Source organism: Vulpes lagopus, chromosome 5 (assembly GCF_018345385.1).
Source record: "Vulpes lagopus strain Blue_001 chromosome 5, ASM1834538v1, whole genome shotgun sequence".
Lineage (NCBI taxonomy): Eukaryota > Metazoa > Chordata > Mammalia > Carnivora > Canidae > Vulpes > Vulpes lagopus.
This window is the reverse complement of record NC_054828.1, coordinates 32,745,350-32,757,564: the sequence shown is the minus strand read 5'-3', so window position 1 is coordinate 32,757,564 and position 12,215 is coordinate 32,745,350. Positions and strand designations below refer to the sequence as shown.

At 38.5% G+C, this 12,215-nt stretch overlaps 1 protein-coding gene across 1 annotated transcript; it reads right to left on the bottom strand.

Annotated features, from left to right (window-relative positions):
• Window positions 1–1,343: 1,343 nt before the first annotated feature.
• CRIPT (CXXC repeat containing interactor of PDZ3 domain) lies at window positions 1,344–12,134 on the bottom strand. The gene is made up of 5 exons (XM_041757573.1): window positions 12,006–12,134; window positions 7,328–7,393; window positions 6,377–6,431; window positions 2,393–2,496; window positions 1,344–2,112 (listed from the first exon to the last, which is right to left on the bottom strand). Exons 1-5 carry the CDS (start codon window positions 12,019–12,021, stop codon window positions 2,048–2,050), a joined length of 306 nt encoding a protein of 101 aa, XP_041613507.1. The 5' UTR covers window positions 12,022–12,134; the 3' UTR covers window positions 1,344–2,047.
• Window positions 12,135–12,215: the final 81 nt, after the last annotated feature.

Genomic DNA, 12,215 nt, shown 5'->3' with positions numbered 1-12,215 from the left:
GCATATTCTATGAATGAATGTACTTAAAGGTGTTCTACTGGCATTTGTTTCTAACACGTATATTTTAAGTACAATCTGAGATTTAAAAAATACATTATTTTATCATTTTTACATTTTGTTTGATAAAAGCTAGTCTTAATTCTGTCATATATTTTTTTATTTTTTTAGATCCCGGAGTGAGATAGAGAGATGGGGGAGGGGGAGAGGGAGAATCTTAAGCAGGCTCCACGTCTAGCATAGAGTCCATCATGGGGCTTGATCTCACGACCCTGAGATCATGACCTGAGCCCAAACCAAGAGTTGAACGACTAACTTGAGCCACCCAGATGTCCCTTATAGTTTGTTTTTCTGCTTTCCTTTTAAAAAAATATTTTATGTTCACATTTTGTTTGGGGATTTTCCTTCTCATTTAACAAATTTTATTCAATTTATGGCAGTTATATTATTGTTTCAATAATATGAAGATTTATAACACTTAAGAATCTATCCTGAGTATAAAACTAATGAAAATCTTCGCAGAAGAACTGGAGTCGGGCCAGTAGATCATTTCTGGAAGGGAGTTATACAAGCATGAATATGAAATACGAGTTGTGGAAGTCTAGATCCCAGCTGATACCTGAGAATTGTACTTTCCCAGAGTCAACCAACCCAATGGATCTGGACCACTCTCTAAATGGATTCTATTACAGGTTCCTTGTATTGATTTTTAAAAAAGATTTTATGTATTTATTCATGAGAGACACGACACACACACAGAGGAAGAGACACAGGCAGAGGGAGAAGCAGGCTCCCTGCAGGAGCCCGATGTGGGACTTGATCCCGGGACTCCAGGATCATGCCCTGAGCCGAAAGCAGACGCTTAACTACTGAGCCACCCAGGCGTCCCCCTTGTATTGATTTAAAACAAAAACAAAAACAAAAACAATTGATTAAAGTGTGAGAAGATACTTCCTGGTCCCAGAGCTATATTTGTTGTATTTTGCATCATCCTTATGATCATTGCGGATAAGAATAGCAATGTAGCCCAGAGAAACACTATTTTAAAAACATTACAGGTAAATGAAACAGTTAAAACTTTAAGTACTTTCCATCATAATTCAAAAACAAATAGAAATGTAGTATCTATACATGTATATCATTGTTATTTATCCTATATATTTTATAATGATGTGTATTTTTACCTACTGCACTTGGCAATAGGAAATATGTTTTTGGTTTCCCATAGTAGGCTGCAAGCTTCAAAAGCAGAAGTCCTAAACCTCTGAAGGCAGCATAAGAAAAAATCTTTGACCTCAAAGTAATCTTTTAGCAGTCGTGTTATATATAAAAGAAGAGCCAAAATGTTGGTTTTGTTTTATTTATTTTTGGTGGGTGGGAGGGGAGATAAAAAAAAGTTTGTTTTTTGCTTCAAGGAGCTTTTCTCAAGAGTGGTAACTCATTCATTACACATTCCCATAGATGAGCACTGTTTTCTTAGCTTTCATGACAGTTTGAGTTCAAGGTAATATACATAAAATATATTTTTTTGAAATTCAGTGTATTCATTTGGACACACATGGGGTGACCCTTGTGTTCTCATTCTCAGACAAAAGGTACTGGCACTTTGGCTTCAAGAACAAATAAAAGGTATCATAAATACAACTGCGATTTGGGTCTGGGCTAATGACTAAGGAACTATTCAGCTATAATGGTCTCAGATATTTCAATGCCCTGTGAAGCAGAGTGATGAGGATAAGAATTATATGAACAATGATAAATAAAAAGCATCTACAGAAACAGGAAAATATTTTTCATTAAATTTGCCAGTTACTCTAGTTCAGTAGGATGTTTGTGAGGAAAAGAACTATGGCAGGAAACTATTCTGTTGTTGTTTAGAACTTTTTTTTTTAGAACTGCTTAAGAGCAAAAAAATGAATACCAACCAACTTCCTCGGTTTGATATTGTCTTAAAATGTGTCATTTTGTAACTTAAACACCTATGTTATGTCTTGAAAATTCAAAGCAAAATGTAAAATCATGTAGAAAGCCAGAAACGTCATCAATATATCTACACAGATGTTTGCTTGTAGTTTTTGGTGTCCAAAACCTTTTTTCCACACATTGCACAGATGCCTAAAACAAATAAACAAACATGTAAGCAATCAAATCATAATACCAACTAATAATACCAATCAAATATCTATTATCAACAGTTGGTTTATTTAAGTCACTCCTAAAGTTTAAAATGCAAGTTAACAGTGTGAGAGTAGAGCAAAACAAAGCACAGACCTGTAACTAGGAACAAGTTCTAAGTTTTATCTTGCCTTAGAGAAAAGAACACTTGACTAACAGAATCTATGAATGGCTATTCCTTGATATGAATAGAAAAAAATGGGTTTTGAAAGAAACTTACCCTTTTTGTAGGCACAGCCCTGGCAGTAATGAGAACCCGGTTGGTGCACGGAACTTTTACAAATTCTGCAAGTGGAGAACTTATTCTTTCCATATGGATCAAATCTAGAGTTGTGTTTTTAAGAGAAAAAAGATGTATAATAGAACAGAACACTTAAATGACCTTCCTTAAGCAACAAATGGGATTAATCCATGCTCTTCGTTCCCTCTGTCAAACTCTACAATTGACAGGCACACTTGCAGCTGGCTCCTCTCACTGCACCTGCACACTGCTGCCCCTTCCATGTGAGTTGCATGCTTATGAAGAGTCAGTTACTTAATCCCAAACCTGTTTCTATGAATTGTATTTGCCCATATATTTGTGTGATATAGTTACATATTATGGAAACTGATGAAATGTGGGTGCAAAAAGAGTGACCAATTCTCTTAAAAACTATGAGAATGGGGACACCTGGGTGGCTCAGCGGTTTGGTGCTTGCCTTTGGCCCAGGGTGTGATCCTGGAGTCCCGGGATCGAGTCCCACATCAGGCTCCCTGCGTGGAGCTTGCTTCTCCCTCTGCCTGTGTCTCTGCCTCTTTCTCTGTGTCTCTCATGAATAAATACATAAATAAAAAATTAAAAAAAAAAACTATGAGAATGGTTTAGGATGGCTAGATAAGTGTGAATCACTGAACTGCCACCGAATTCGGTGAGACAACTTCAAAATAGGGGTAAGATCGTAAGTGGAAGGACTTGGCACTTTGCAAGTATGTCAGTTCTTGCTCCGCTTGAAAGATACTGCAAATGAGCCTTCTGGTTATGATTTATGTAAGGTAAATGATGAAGAAAGCTCTTATCAGTAGACTCATACTCAAAAAGCCTGTCTCAGTGCCAAATGACTGATGAATGCATGTGCTGTGATGTGCTGTGACTTACAGTAAGTGTATCGTTTAATAATTGCCTCCTTTAGCTGACATTTTCCATTAATTGACCTGATTCCTTTGCATAAAAGAGTTTCTACTACATAAAAATGCCACCTTATAGTGAATGGAGTAGAAGATAATTTCCCCTAAATTGGCCATAACTTTTGTAACAATACTCATATACCGAATACCAACACTATCCTAGACCTGGTTTCTTCTCTTGGGATATAATACAATAGTTCATTTTCAAAGGTTAATTTTTCCAAATCCAAAAGAATGTCACTTTACTGTGCACTCTTTTTAAAAAGCTCGATTTGTATGTAGCCATATGGATGACTACTTTCACTTCACATTTTATTCTAAGGTGCACATTTAGGACACCTGGGTGGCTCCCCAGGGTTCCAGGATCGAGTCCCACATCAGGCTCCTTGTGTGGAGCCTGCTTCTCCCTCTGTCTGTGTCTCTGCCTCTCTCTCTGTCATGAATAAATAAATAAAATCTCTAAGGTGCCCATTTTAGTATGTCTGAAATCTTACAATTAATTGGCAGGGCTTTTCCTTTCTTAAAGCAATGACATGTCTATTAAATGTGGTATCTTAGATTCATGTAATACAATAGTACAATTTCCAAAGTGAGACATTTAGAGTATCCAAAGTAATAGCTACTTCTTAATGATATTGGAGTAAGGCTGGGAACATAAAGGAACTGGAAGTATCTAAAACTGTACAATCCATAAAAATTATGACATAGTTAATAACTGAATGGTCGTAGGGGACATTGGTAAGTCAGAGTAATACTTAGTGTGATGCTTTATTGAAGATTAAGTCTACTATGCTGTTTTATATCCATTACTTAATAAGCGCCATTAAGTGCCAGGCACTACAGGTAGTAAAAATATTATTATTATTATTATTATTATTATTATTATTATTATTATTTCTAATCCTTGAGATAATGTCATGAAACAGGTGACATTCAGCAAATTTATAGTGAGTGCCTACCATAAGCCTGTCATTGTTTTCATACAAAAGAGGAATCTAACAGACAAAGCCCCTTGCCCTCCTTAAGCTGACATTCTAATAAGACCAACAGGTAAAGGACAGACAGTATATAAAGGCAAACACGCTTTTCAGGTGGTGATATGCCTTGTAGAGAAAATTCAAACAGGATATTGTGGTAGACATGAGGGGAAGGAGGGAAGACATTAATTCAAATGCTGGTTAGGGACCCACTCCATACAGTAAGCTCTGCAGGACAGGCTCTAGGAGGTGGGAGCAGCAAGCATGAACCAATTCCAGTAGGAGTGGGCTTGGTCTATTTGATGCAGGAGTTGGTCAAGAGGAATTCAGAGAGGTGGGAGGGGCCGGATCATGGAAAACCTTGCAAGTGAAAGAGGGGTTAGATTATATTCTACGTGAAAAGAAAAGCAATGCAGGGTTCTGAGAAAAGCACTTATGTGCCCTTTAAAGGACCTCTTTGGCTACTATGAGACTGAACTCTAAAGAATTAGAGAAGAAGCAGAAAGATAGAAAGATCTTACGGCATCTAAGAAAGAAATAACCAGTGGTTTGGGAGAGGATAATAATAGTGAGATTAACAGAAGCAGGTGGATTCAGTTACATGTTGGTGGCAGAGCTAAAGAACTTGCTGATGAAAGGGAAGTGAGGAAAACGAAGGGATCAGTGCAGAATTCTAGCTCTTAGGCTTGAAAGGCTTGGACTGGACAGTAGTAGATGATAAGAATCTGGTTGGAAGACTGCAGAAACAAGAGGTTGCCTGTTAGACACCAAATTGATAAGTCAAGTAGGTAGTTGGATATATTTCTGGAGTTCAGAGGAGAAGTCAGGACAGGAGGTATAGATCTGGGAGTCATTAACATACAGTTTGAATTTAAAGCCATTAGACTAAAGTCACTTGAGAGATTACACATTTATAAACAGAAAAAAAGAGAAAGGTCTAGGACTGAGTCTAGAGGCACTTGACTGAGAAGGAACAGTGAGTTGGGAGGAAAAAAGAGTATGGTACTCCAGAGCCAAGCGAATAGAAGGTTGCAGGAGCATCAGGCTGGCTCAGTCAATGGAGCATGTGATTTCTGATCTTGAGGCTTTGAGTTCAGGTCCCACATTGGGGGTAGAGTTTATACAAAAAAAAAAAAAAAAAAGAGAGAGAGAGAGAGAGAGAGAAGAATAGAAGGTTGCATAAATGAAAGTCATTACAAAGGTTAAAGAAAATGAGAATAGAGAAGTCCATTAGGTGTGATCCTGCCGAGAATAGCTGCATGGGTTGGTGGGGCTGAAGCCCTGACTGGAGTGGCTGAAGTCAAGAACGGAACTTTACAGACACTGAGAAAGCATCTGGATAAGGCTTCTGAAAACTTCTGCTGTGAAGGGAAGCAAGGAAATGGGGTGGCATTGGAAGAGTTCATGGATTTTTTTAAGACTGGAAATAATAAAGCATAGAGTTCAAAAGTGGTTTTTAGGGTGGGAGACACTTTTATCTCCATTCTTAGATGAAAAAGTAAAGTTCAAAAAAGTCAAGAAACTGGCTTCACTTCCTTCCTTAAGGTCCCAGAGCTAGACAGGGACAGTCTAAACTCAAACTTAGGGCTGACTTCAGAGCTTCTGATCTGTCCACATCTATTGCCTCCTATTTTTATGTTATTTAAGAACTAGATAAAATAACCTAAAATAAAACCAAACCAAGCAATATTATTCTAAAACTAGTCCTATAAAACATACCACACTGAAGCACCTGAATGAAACTACAAAGTGATTTTAGGGATAAGGCAAGAAACCAGTTTTCAAAAGAAAAAAAAAGAACAAGATAAAATAAAAGTCATGTTTTCTGCTGAAATTATATATATGAAAAAATATAGCTTTAATATCTTCATATGTTGATACACTGAGGAGAAGCAGGGTGAAGCCAGCAGGTTATAACAGATAGCTTGGCTTTGCATGCTAGGAACTACTGACCAGTTTTATCACGACAAAATGATGCATACCCAATTCATTCTGGTATGCTTAAGACCAAAAAGAGTGGAAAGTCAGATGCCTGCAGGTGGAGTGGCTGCTTCTATACTTACCTTGCTTTTTTTGAAGTCAAAGCTTTATTTTCATTCAACTTTCTTCCACCACTTTCTAAATCAAGATATACATGTATTTTAGTAGGTTATTTCTGCACATTTCACTATAATATATACATTTAACTTTTAACAATTAGTTAAAGAGTTCATTCTTTGACCTCCTACCACTTGAATATCCTATATAAAAATTTTCAAAAATCCTCAGTTAATAGCCAGGTTTTTAAGACATTACTTCAAAAGGAAACATTTATTATGAAACAGTAAAACTGTGGATAATCCATTTTATTTCTCAGACTCAAGAGGACTTTAGGGATGGGTCTACATTTAATTTATCTAGTGTAAAATCTTGAAGTCACTACTGTGGTGCCAAAGACCCTGAATACAGTACAAGTGTTTCTTTTCCTTCCCTTTAGAAATATCTCAACTATGTATAATGATATGATGGTGAAAACGTAAATGTGTGAATGATTTGTTCATGAATTTTTATAAAAGTCAGGTGAAGAGGGAGGAATACACACTTTAATAAAGTGGAATCAAATCAGTTACTATGTTCTACTCATTGGTTGAAAATCATTTCATGATTTTGCTATCTCTTGCCTAACAAATAAAAAAAAAAGATTAAATTGTTAGGGGATCTGGAATTCTTTAATATTTAGGAGATGAGGGCACCTGGATGGCTCAGTTGGTTAAGTAGCTGCCTTTAGCTCAGGTCATGATATCAAGGGTCTGGGATTGAGCTCCCTGCTCAGTGGAGAGTGTGCTTCTTCCTCTCCTTCTGCCCCTCCCCCATATCTTGCTTGCATACACAATCTCTCTAATAAATAAAATATTAAAAAAAAAAGATGGAATACTTTGCACATAAAAGAGTTCTTTTTACAAATAATGTAAAAGCTAAAACATTAGTCACAGGAAGTACTGGATTCAACTTCTCTTTCCCAAATGGAAAAATACCTGTGGTATTCCTTGCACCGTCTTTCCATGTGTCTGGAGTGATAACAGTACCAAGTTTCTTTTCACCTGTTATAACAAGATAGTAAAAGTAAGGGGAATTTGGATTTACTATTTAATAAATACACTACATTGTGCCTAAAGTTCAGTGTATCAACCACTGTCTTGCAGTAGGAGCCTTTTCATGCTGGGGTACGGGCTACGAACTGAGACTGAAGATACTAACTGTGGGCAATGGGTACCTGACCCAGTAAAATCTGTACAGTATGGTGGCTAATGGCAGGCTTTCCCTGTATATGTATGCTTTAAATAAATCTGAAAAATCTAAACAAATCTGGTACACATATTTATTCCATAAATATTTACTACGCACTTATGATATATAAACCACTATAGAGAGTTCAGAGAAAAATAAAATGATAAATAAGATAAAGCTCTAGGTTTCAAGGAATATACAATATACTATTTTCTCTAATAGAAGTCCTTAGTCTGGGTTCCATGGCTAGACCTCAGAAGACAAGTGGACAGGATGAAGCTGTATATCAAACTACTGTATATCCATTTTTTTCTTGTAAGAGTCCATAGCTTTCAGGGCACCTGGGTAGCTCAGTCAGTTAAGTGTCTGCCTTCAGCTCTGGTCATGATCTCAGGGTCCTAGGATTGAACCCCACATGGGGCTCCCTACTCAGTGTGGAGTCTGCTCCTCCCTCTCCCTCTGCCCCTCCCCCTGCTTGTGCTCCCTCAAGTGCACAAATAAATTAAAAAAAAAAAAAAAAAGAGGGAGAGAGTCCATAGCTTTCATCAGATTTTTAGAGAGGTGAGAGACCTCTGAAAAAGAACCATTCAAACCAAAATATAAACTAGAAAATAAAAAGCATAGTAATGGATGGCTAAAGTACTAGGAGAAATACCATCGGGGAAGAAATAACCTGAGCTAGGGAAATCCAGGAAAGCCTTTGGAGGAGACAGGAAGAGGGTCTGGATGTGGCAATGGGATTGTGAAGACAGAGGAGAGAGGATAAAGGCAAACTAGAGAAAGGCTGTATCTTGAATGAAGGCATGGAAAGCTAAGGGTACATGTGGTCTTGCAAAGTAGCTTGGTTTGGCCAGAGTGAAGGTAAAAGTAAGTGAAAATAAAGTTGGAAAGATAAGCTAAGCCCTCATTGTGGAGGGTCATCCTGAATCCGGGCTCCAAATATAAAACCCCAAATTATTCTCTGCACATTGAGTATTTATTAAAGGCTTTAAATTCAGGAAATGATAGAGTGCACTTATATTTAGGTTCAATTCAAATGTCTGTTGTGATTACTCTAAACCATGCCCTGGCATAATGATGAAGGGACGGTAAGACACGGTCTCTACCCTTTGGTCCTACTGTTTAGCATTTGGTAGGAATGTAATACTTGTTGCATGAATGAAAAGGTGACAAAAATGCAAGAATGAAAGATGGAGTCAGGGTTTAATTGAGCATTTTTATTTGGAAGGGGAGCTGATGAAAGATTCCAAAGGATATAGTGACAAATAAAGAGGTACGGAAGGATGGCAACAAGGACACGAGTAGAATTTTTCCTGGAAAAAGAAAGGGAAAGAAGTAAATGAGTATGGATGTGGTTCTGTTTACAGGTATCATAAAAGAAGTTGACAATGTTCCCATTTAATTACCTTGCTTGTCTTATACCTATAAGGAGGTATTTGTCAACAGAGGATGAGGTAGATGAAGGTGGGGGAAATTTAAGGGATTAGAGAGTTTGGAATAGTCACTAGTGACAAAGGGCAAGAGGGCTGACTAAAGATAAGTAAAAAAGACCAATGAATAGTATTAAAGATCTTGGAGAATAGGAATTGTACACTTTTAGTGGTACCAATTGGTTCATTTATGAGTTTTCCCCAGTGGCCTTCACATGCATGCAGGACAGTTTAAGGAGAGAAGAGGCAAAAGCAGAGAGAGCACAGTTTGAAGAGAAAGGAGCTGGGAGGGGATCACATTAGTCTAACTCAAGAGTGATGGGGACCTCAGGTAGGTTATTTAAGGGGTAAATGAGAGGCTAGGGAAAATATGAGCTATTGAATGGAAGTAACAATAGCAGGACAGGCAAGTGTTTGGATGCAGGTTGACAAAGGGATACCAGAACGAATGAGAGATGAATAAGGCTTTATGAATGGGTGACTGGGAGGACTGCCATGCCATTAAATGATGGAAGAGAAGTTACAGATTTATAAAGTAGGATGACAAATTCAGTCTTGGAAGTACTAAACTACGATGTAACAACCAGATGAAGGTTCCCAGTATTGTCTAGAGAAATTTCTTCTATTGGTCTTGGTATAGAGAGAAGTCGGCTGGAGATGTGGATTAGACATGCACTGGCATGGATAAACTACTTGAAGCCAGATATTTCCAAAACAAAGAGTCAAAAGAAGGGCAGATATCGATCACTGGGAAATATCTACTTTAAGGGAGAGGGAGAATAAGAAAACTTGGAGATTATAATGGTAAAGAAGAAGAGAAGTAAATTCAAAGAGAATCTAGATCAAGTTTCAAAGTCACAGAGAAGCAGAAAGGGACTGAAAGAAAGGTCTTTGAATTAAGAGTCTATTTTTATTTGGGGAATAAGATGGTATAGAAGGTAGAAAGGTATTAGAGCAAAGAAATAATACAGACTTTCAGAAGTGCAGAGAAGTAAAAAACAAATGACCTTTTATGACATATATCACGTCCCAGAGCCAAACTATGTGTATTTTAACATCACATCCGATCTTGGGTTCTCAAAATTTTTATGTGCCTTAGGAAATTACCTCTCACAATTTGCCCAGTATCCTCAATTTTCCTGGGAAAAAAGCACTTATGGTGTAAAGAACATCACACAAAACAAGTTAAGCCCATCAGAATGCCAGGCCTCTAAAGTTAAAATGTACCAAATTAACACAAATTACAAAGAAGGCTAATTTACATGTTTAGGAACTACCCAACATAAGAGAAAAGACATGGGGAAGGTGCATAACCTAAATATATGTAAGTCACAGTTACTCAAACAAGCAAAACCAAAAAACCTCATAAGTACTGGATGGAGTAGAGTTAAAAGGACGTCAATGTCAAACAGCTTAATGTACTTTTTGGAGCAATGAAAATATTCTAAAATTGATTGTGGTGATGGTCGCACAACCCTGTGAATACGCTAAAAATAACAGAATGGCACATTTTAAATGGGTGACTTCTACCTATGTCAATTGGTAGAACTGCAATAATTTTTTAAAAGCTTCATGTGAGATGATGATGTAAAGCATAGAAAAATGAAAATATCAGTCCCACTCTACTCCTCATAAAATGGAGCAGAGTTTAATGCTGAGTGCCACATACTGGGAGTTATGATAGGAATAACCAGTTTTTGAGTATACACTAAGGCACTTTTATATCAGGCTTTACCTGCATTATCTAATTCTCACAAAACCCCATAAATTATGTATTATTCTCATTTTTCAGAGAAGAAAACTGGAGCCAAGAAATATTAGGTAACTCACCATGGTTATTCCTTTACATAATGTAAAACCTGTGATCCAAACTCATGGGTGCCTGTGTTCAAAGGTTTATCTACTGGGGGGGAGGGGAGAATATAAACAGAATTGATCAAGTTAATGTTAATCCAGATAAGAGGACTTGAAATCTTGTTCAGAAAAGTCTAGCCTGAGGAAAAAGAGACTTAGGGATATGACAGCCGTTTTAAAACATATAGACAGTCTGTGACATCAAAGAAATCCTAAGATACTTTCCAGAAACCTCAAGGGTTTGCATTAGAATCACTGCCTGGCAACTGTAGGGATGAAGGAACTTAACTTTCCTCCTTCCTTTCCCTTTCTTTCCCTTTCCCTTTCCTTCCTTTCAGATTTTATTTATTTATTCATGAGAGACACACAGAGAGAGCCGCAGAGACACAGGCAGGGGGAGAAGCAGGCTCCATGCAGGAAGCCCGATGTGGGACCCCAGGTCACGCCCGGGCTGAAGGCGGCACTAAACCGCTGGGCCCCCCGGGGCTGCCCAGGAAGGAACTTTCTAAAAGCCAGTGGCATCTACACAGACTGTTTTGAAGGTAGTGGGGCCTTCTGAACCCTGCCTCAAGACCTCAGGTATTCATGCAAAGAACGTTTAAGCCAACATTTAAGGATGCTAACTTCGGGTTGCTAGTTAAAATACAGGATGCCCTGTTCAATTTAAATTTCAAATAAACAATGAATGGTGGTTTAGTATTGTCCTGTCCTAAAGGTAAGCCAAAGCACTTTCAGTACTAAGGAGCTGCAAGCAAAGACAAGTCTCAAATATTGCATGGGATATACTTCTCCTAAAAAAAAGTATTCATTTTTTAAATGTCTGCTATATCTGGAAACTCCGGGTGTTGTAAAAATGACTTTTAAGATCCATTCCAATCCTGAGGGTCTGTGAGGCTAAGGAGCCAGTCAAGAGCTGTGTGGGATGAAATCCCGGGGTGGGGCTGGGGGAGGCAAAGGAAATAGACAAATTAGTACAAAACTGAGAACACTCCGAATGCAAAACCCATGGGAACGGTCAAAGGGATAAAGGACAAAGGCTGGAATCAGAGACCGAAGAAAAGACAGAGAAAAGGCGAAGTCCCCGGAGAACGCCTGCTAGCTTCTCCTGGCCTCCTCCCAAAGATTCAGCCCCTTAACTCACATTTTTCGCACACCATCCTTCCCCGACGGTTCCCCCGGCCGCAGAAACAGCAGCAGCTCGAGAATGTCAACACAACAGCCGGGGCAGGCGTCCCCTTCCGGGTTACGAAAATCCGCTTCCGGCCGCCCCGCCCTCCGCCCCGCCCATCCCACACCTGAAAGGCCGTGGGAGGCGGGGCTTCTCCCATTGCCCGCCCCTCCGCTCCTGCAA

What these genes read in the sequence shown, in the direction of transcription:
- CRIPT (XM_041757573.1), bottom strand. An exon ending in TTGACTTCAAAAAAAGCAAG is followed by an intron (nt 2,497 to 6,376) that starts GTAAGTATAGAA and finishes ACACAACTCTAG; the next exon opens with ATTTGATCCATATGGAAAGA. An exon ending in GGGCTGTGCCTACAAAAAGG is followed by an intron (nt 2,113 to 2,392) that starts GTAAGTTTCTTT and finishes TATTTGTTTTAG; the next exon opens with GCATCTGTGCAATGTGTGGA.